Source organism: Tribolium madens, unplaced genomic scaffold, assembly GCF_015345945.1.
Source record: "Tribolium madens isolate multiple individuals breed KSU strain unplaced genomic scaffold, Tmad_KSU_1.1 Scaffold_20;HRSCAF=117;Tcas5.2_LG4, whole genome shotgun sequence".
Lineage (NCBI taxonomy): Eukaryota > Metazoa > Arthropoda > Insecta > Coleoptera > Tenebrionidae > Tribolium > Tribolium madens.
This window is the reverse complement of record NW_025400985.1, coordinates 14,277,568-14,285,087: the sequence shown is the minus strand read 5'-3', so window position 1 is coordinate 14,285,087 and position 7,520 is coordinate 14,277,568. Positions and strand designations below refer to the sequence as shown.

The window sequence follows — 7,520 nt, the reverse complement described above, 5'->3', positions numbered from 1 at the left end:
ATAACTCATAAACAAAACAAAATCTCGTCCTCAAAATACAATTACTTTTTTTTTAGTTTACTTTGAATAACAATTCAAAAATACAAGCAAGTTAACACAACCAATATGTATCATTATGTAGAATCTCTACTTGTTGTTCTGAGGCTTCATTATTAAACTCATTTAAAAGTTTCTTATTAAATTGTATTAATACAAGTTCGTATGTTACAATTGCACCTGCAATCTGTTTAGTTTCTTATAAATTATAACTATATAACAATAGACCTAATTACTCACTTTCAATATTAGTCCTCTTGTAATTATAAAAAAACTTTTCCCAGAAATAGCTGCCGTTTTATAAGTAATTTGATTAATTAATCTTTCAATCTATAAATAAATCTTTGTAGTCCCTCACCAAAAAAAAAATGTAAGTTACTTCAACATTGTATAATTCCGGTGGAGTAAGTAACAGTTCTATTAAAAGTTTTCGGCTCTCATCATTAATCGACGCTGCACTTAAACTGACATAAATAATCCTAAAAATTAGAAACCCAAAGGAAATAAAAAAGTATGCTTTTTGTAAAATGTCGCTCATTGGTCTCAATGCGTTAAATAATTGAACCAAAACAAAATATAAATTACTGCAGAAGGATACTAAGACTAGATAAGAAATTTTCTGATCCAGTAGTCTACAAAGATTAAGCAAACCGCAATGTTCTTCTCTTATTTTTCTCCATGGGGTTGCTGCTTTAATCTAAAATATCTTCGTTATAAAATTTAATAACTTATTTTTTATTTACTTGAGACTTTACTAAAACTTTAACTTTGGTTCTACTTTGTTTCATTTGCGTAGCAAAAGCTGTACTCAGTAAAATTATAAATGTGTCACCGAAAGTCCAACAAAAAGTTGTCTGGAAGTTTGAAATATGGAAAATTAGAGCTTTCCACAAGGTGTAATTGACAAGACTAGTAAAAAGGTGCGGAAAAGTTACATTTACATAGTAGTGACGAATACCGTCACCTACTGTTTTGCTGCATTCAACGGAATCTATAACTCTGTACAATTCCATTAGCATATGTTCCACTAAAAAAAATCAAAAAAGTCAAAACATATACAATTAAAAAGAATCAAAACCTATTGTAAATAACGTAAGAGATGTGAAAATAAAATCCATGTTTTTCTTCAAAGTTTTCCTGGTTCCAAAATACCCCATCAAACATTCAATTTTCAGCCATTCTTTCATAAATTGTGGCCATTCTTTTGCAAGCTTAATAAATAAAATATTAATTAAAATCGAGCACAACAGAAACACGAAACAATCTACAAAAAAGAACTTAAAACTAGAAAAAAGTTGTAGTTTTGTTACTCATTTGCAAAATATTCATTTCAACTGTGATCATCCGGTGGAGCTGGCAAGCAGCTATAAACAAAGTCAGAAACATAGTTGACACCGAATATATAGTTTTAAATGAAGTCCATTTAAATTTTATACAACTTGGATCAAAGTTACACGTTCCGTTAAGTGGAAAATAGCCAAAAATTTGGGCCACAAATAGCGGTCGTTTCATTGCGTAAAAAAATCTGTTTTGTACATTTTTTACTAAACTTTTCTTTCTAATAATCTTCATTTTTGTCGTCGTAATAGTTAAACCTTATCGTAAAAAAGGTAGTTATGTTGTGATAATATATGTTGACACGTGAGAATTTCCTTTAATCAAAACAAACTGGAACTGTAATTATTACTAGATTAATGGACAATATGTCTAACACAAGAATACGTTTCATTTTTCTTGATACCAAAACATGTTTATGTTTTTTCACCCTAACCAATAAATAAACTTGTATTAGTATAAAAAAGAGAATAATGTTATCAATAGTTCAAACTTTCATTCACCTTTACGAGTATTTTCATGCTACTTAATTATGCAGAATGTTCGGAAACAAAGCTAAAAATTCTGGGGTTGATTCCTAAGTCAATATAGAAGTTCCTATAGAAGTACGTCCGAAAGTGCATCTCAATAAGGGACCTACTCCACCTTATACAGAGTTTACATCAAGTGCGTAGGGGTGGGCAGGTGGTGCGAATCATATCCCAACGTTCAGCCAGCTATCATGCTTAATTAAGAGTGTCGTTCGTTTGTCTTACTTTACGCCTTCTACCGATTCAAACGTGCATGGTGGAATTTCTCCAAATATTGTAAAAGTTATAGATATTGGATCGAGGTAAGACATGTTATTTTTTTAGTTTTACCATAATAATGATTATCAATTTGATTAGTAATGTACTTTTTTTGCAACGTTTATAATATATTATGATGACAATATTGACTAGAATAATTTACATATTCATTTTTAGCAGTAGTATATACTGGGGCAGAACGAGATTCTGCCTCACATGTTTTTGTCACAATTTTATGTTGATCTATCAATAATAATAATCTATCAATAAAACCCTTCTGGTTCTGAACCAAGTCCTGGTTGTTCTTGGAAGACTAACAGTCCCGCAAGAAGTACAGAAAAACCTATTCTTCATTCACATATATCTCTCCAAAAGTTGCCTAAAGTTCAATCAGGCCAAAAAAGATCTACAAGAAAAAGGGGCAAAACTAAAGTTTTAACATCATCTCCTTATAATGTTGAATTATAAGTAGCCGAGGAAAGTTCAGAAAAAACGCCTTGTTTTTATTGTAAGGAACTATATTCTCAATCAAGTGAGGGCTGGTGCTCTTGTGTCAGGTGCAAAAAATGGGCACATTTGTCGTGTGCTGGTTTTGACAGCGATGATGATGAGTCCATGTTGATTTGCGAATTTTGTACGCAAAAAAATTAAAAATGTTCATTTTCAAACATATATCCCGTTCTGCCCCGGGTATACAGTATGTCCCCGGATTGAATATACAAGAGAAATTTTTTTTTAACTTTGATTTTACGCCAAAACAGCAAAGGAAAAACATTTTTTGTTTCACCTGAAACGACCAAATCTGTATTTAAAACTTCGATATTCTGATTCAATAAAAAGTTAATTTTTCTCTTGATTTTCGACTGCTTTTCAAGTCCTATAATAACATTGGCGGTATTATACCAGGTGAATAAAAAGTATGGAACCAAACACTATTTATTTTTTGAAAAAACTAATTGATGAGTAATAAAGTACTATAAAAATGTGATGATTTAACAAGAATAACATTTTTCGAAATTTTCTATTGTTTTTGAGTTCTACAAAAAAAATCATTTTTTTAAATGGCAACTTACTATAAAATCATTTTTCTCATAAAAGCTATACTCAAAGGATTACAACTATCTGCATTATATTTAATTTTTTCAAAAAAATGTTTTCACATAAATTGCAATTTTGACAAAAAAAAAATCGCATAACTCAAAAACAAAACAAAATTTCGTTCTGAAAATACGATCACATTTTTTATATTACTTTAATTTATAATAATTATTATTTTCTGGAGGCAAATGATTAAAAATAAAACCGCTTGGTTCCATACTTTATATTCACCCAGTATATTTGACAACTATATGTCACTTTGACAATTAATTTATTAATTAAATAATGATAGTTCTTGTTAAAAATTACTTTGGTTTTTATCTTAAAGCTGTTTCTTTGAGTTACTATTTATTACAATTATGTTTTTCACAAACATTTTTGTTATTTAACTTGCGTAAATTAATTTGTCAAAGTGACATTATTAACAAAATAATAATACCACCAGTGTGACAGGACTTGAAAAGAAATCAAGAAAAAAATGAACTTTTCTTTCTACTGAGTTAGAATAATAAAGTTTTAATTACAGATTTTCTCGTTTCAGGTAAAGCAAAAAAAAATTCCTTTGCAGTTTTGGCGTAAAATAAAAAAAAATCCTCTTGTAAACTCAATCCAGAGACATACTGTACAGGGTGCTGCATTTTGGATGTCCGAATAGGGAATCTCCGAAACTAAGATGTTTAGCCAAAAACGACTGATACATTCTGGAGCTCATTTTTTGAGAAAATAATATTGGTTAAAACCGCATCCCGCTATCGTCTTTTGTTTTCGACTTACAGACAAAAGTTGACATTTTGGCGAAATCTAAAAAAATTCATATCTTCGTTATTATAGAAGATACGGATTTGAAATAAAGACATTATACAGGCACTTTTTTACGAGGAATTTAATAATGTAGTTAACAATTTTTTTAATTATTAGTTTAGCCGTAATAAGATAAACTTGTATTTTTTCAAATGGAAATCATAGGCGGCTATGGCAATTTTGAAAAGCCTATTTTTTTCTGATCTAAAAAATATATAATTGTAACAGAATATTTTTTTATAACTATACTTAAAAACTGAAATACATATTTTGTTTGATAATAGTTGGCCATGGAAAAACTCTTTCACTCCAAATGTGTAAATAATAATCAATAAGAGTTTTGTGAACTGTAAAATAGATAAAAAAAAAAATAGATAAAACTATAAAAATTTAAAAAATACGATAGGTTAGAAGTACTGAACAAATATGCGAGCGCCTCAGAACAAAATTATTACGTATTTTTAAAAATAGGAAAAACAAATGTTTCATCAGTCAACACAATTAGAAAAAACATTTTTTTGATGATCTAATGGAGGTAGGATAACGTTCCACATAGACGGAATTTGGGTATTTGAATAGCCATATCGTCATTTTTGTGTCATATAAAAGTCATTTTATTGAAGAATTAAAGCGGCTTTTTTTACAACGCTCTATTATGTATCACTAGAAGTTACAATGGTAATGTTAGCTTGTTTAAAAACAACGAAATGATATTAGTCGCCAATAAGTTGATTTACGATTTATTTTGCATTTTTTTCGTTACTTAGTACTTAGAAACTCTTTCATTAGTGACACTGGTTTTTAATGATACTGATTGACGGATGTCGGTAGCCGATTTTGTCGGCCCGTAATGAACGGTTTTAACCGTTCAAAAATTACCGACACTTAGACAAACTGATCCAGATCGACGTGATCCTCTCGGTTTCTTAATGGATAGAAGGAAGAGTTTGAAAATTGGGGAAAATTTTAAAATTAACATCTACAAACCACCAAATGAAAAATGGCCTGTGAACCTACCAGCGACATACAACCACCCTGCTGTATATATTGGAGACTTTAACTCTCACAATAATCTATGGGGTTATGCTGATAATGACGAAAGTGGTCTGGCACTGGCTTCCTGGATGGAAGTAAACAATCTTCATTTGGTGTTTGATGCGAAAGACCGAAAAAGTTTCTACTCAGCTAGGTGGAAGAAAGAATACAATCCTGACCTATGTTTTGTAACAACCCAAAATGATACTCCTTTACCAACTTCTCGGGAAGTACTCTCTGGTTTTCCACGTAGTCAACATCGACCGGTCATTATTAAAGTTGGAATAAAAATTAGACCAACAAAAACTCTTGAAAAACCACGTTGGAATTTCCAAAAAGCAAGATGGGCGGATTTTGCAAAATAAGTAGATAGTGATTTGAGATGGATTCCGGCAATCTCAAATAACTACGACAGATTCGTTGGTGTAATCAAAAATGCCGCCAAAAAACATATTCCAAGAGGGTTCAGAACATATTACATTCCTGGTTGATCCGCTGAAACAACTAACTCTTATAATTCCTTTATAACAAATCCAACCCTGGAAAACGCTGAAACAATTTTAAAATCTCTTAATGAAGGTAGAAAACAAAAATGGAATACATTAATGGAAAATTTAAATTTTACCCATTCAAGCCATAGTGGTTGGGCTCTTTTAAAACAACTTTCTACTACCACACTACCTTCTACTCAGAATACACCGGAAATCAATCCAAACAAAATAGCGTCTCGACTATTAAGTGTTTCAAATTCGGTGGAAATAGACAGAATCGAGAAAAAGGAGATGAAGAAATGCATTCAAAAACAAAGAAAAAGATGTAACATATCGGAAGATTTATCAAGACCATTTACAATAGAAGAATTACAATCAGCTCTTAAAACAAAAAAGTCTAGAAAAGCAGCAGGGTTCGACGGCATCTACCCGGAGTTCCTCAAACACCTTGGAAAATTTGCTTTAAAATGGCTTATTTTGTTTTATGATGATATTTTCCGATCAGCAAAATTGCCACCCGCCTTCAAAAGAACCAAAGTAATTGCTGTTTTGAAAAAGGGCAAACCACCAACAGAAGCGTCCAGTTACCGTCCAATTTCACTTTTAAGCGTCTGCTACAAAGTATTGGAACGAATGATCTACCAACGCATTTGTCAAATAATTGAAAAGGTTCTTCCACCCCAGCAAGCTGGATTTCGGCCACATAGAAGTTGTTGTGATCAAGTGTTGGCATTAACCACGCACATTGAAAACGGATTTCAACGACGTCTAAAGACAGGTGTTGTACTACTAGATTTAACAGCTGCTTACGATACTGTTTGGAAAGATGGCTTAATCCATAAATTATACAAAACTCTAGAGTGTAAACAAACAGTTCGATTAATTGAAAGCATGTTGTCTAATAGAAAGTTCAGAGTTTTTCTTGGAGATCAGTCGAGTAAATTTAAAACACTGAATAATGGTCTACCTCAAGGAGCAGTGTTATCCCCGATTCTCTTTAATTTATACGCAAGTGACTTACTATCTATTTCAGTTGATAGTAGAATTTGATAAACAGGGTTTTTAGCGGTTTTACCAAAGTTGTGTTGACTCTCGTAGCCATGATTTTCGATTTTATTTTTTAAAGGTGGCAATGATGTTTTTTTCTGTCACATTGAAATTAAAGGTTATGTACGATGGTTTTGGGGTTTAATAAAATTTTAAGGCACAATCACGTGCTTTATTCAAAACATCCAACAGCCGAAGCTTGTTTTTGGATGAAACATCAGTGAATAACTTCGATTACCTCCGATAAAAAAGTGTCGATCAAATTAAAAGTTGGAACACCAAACCCAAGTCCAAGAATTTTGTTCAAAACGTTGATCGAACCTCTGATATGAAAGATTTGTAAGAAGAAAAGCATCTTCTTGTTAGAATTTGTTAATCATGTCCATGGTGTTTGTGGCAGTTATCAATTTACAAATAAAACTTTTGAATGTTGCACAAAAGGTTGGTTCTTCTTAATAAATCAAAGATCGTTATTGATAATAACAAACATTTTAGCTACACCCATAGTTTTTATTAACAAAATTGTTATGAAACATATCTTGCACCTTGTACAAGGGTAATGTGCCTCACAACTTATTGTTCCCAAATGAAACGCTGTTGCCTCAAGGAAACTTTTAGTGGTGCAGTGGTTTAGTTGATTAACTAAAAATCGGAAAACCCTCCAAAAATTTCGTAGATATTTGACTTATACTGGATAACAAGATTGTTTTATTACCTTTTGGTAAATTTCAAAGGTTTGTTAAGGACTAATAGTTAACCATCACAAATTTAGTTTTGTGGTTCAGTGATAGGAGTTTGTGATACAACGTGTTTTGGTGTTGGTATGTTGGAGGATTAGCATAATTCTTTATTGTGACGATAGTTCTGCAGTTCATCAAATCATTTAAAA

General features: G+C 31.4%; 1 protein-coding gene across 1 annotated transcript; it reads right to left on the bottom strand.

Moving 5' to 3' along the window:
• Nucleotides 1-264: 264 nt before the first annotated feature.
• Nucleotides 265-1,365, bottom strand: LOC123005308 (gustatory receptor for sugar taste 64e-like). Its single transcript, XM_044398990.1, has 5 exons — nt 1,347-1,365; nt 1,115-1,300; nt 780-1,063; nt 416-733; nt 265-366 (listed from the first exon to the last, which is right to left on the bottom strand). The coding sequence occupies exons 1-5, from the start codon at nt 1,363-1,365 to the stop codon at nt 265-267; spliced, it is 909 nt and encodes a 302-aa protein (XP_044254925.1).
• Nucleotides 1,366-7,520: the final 6,155 nt, after the last annotated feature.

Excerpts from the sequence above, each read along its gene's own strand:
- LOC123005308 (XM_044398990.1), bottom strand. Across the intron at positions 1,064-1,114 it reads TCTTACGTTATTTACAATAG|TGGAACATATGCTAATGGAA; the intron begins GTTTTGATTCTT and ends GATTTTTTTTAG. Across the intron at positions 734-779 it reads AAGTTTTAGTAAAGTCTCAA|ATTAAAGCAGCAACCCCATG; the intron begins GTAAATAAAAAA and ends AAGATATTTTAG.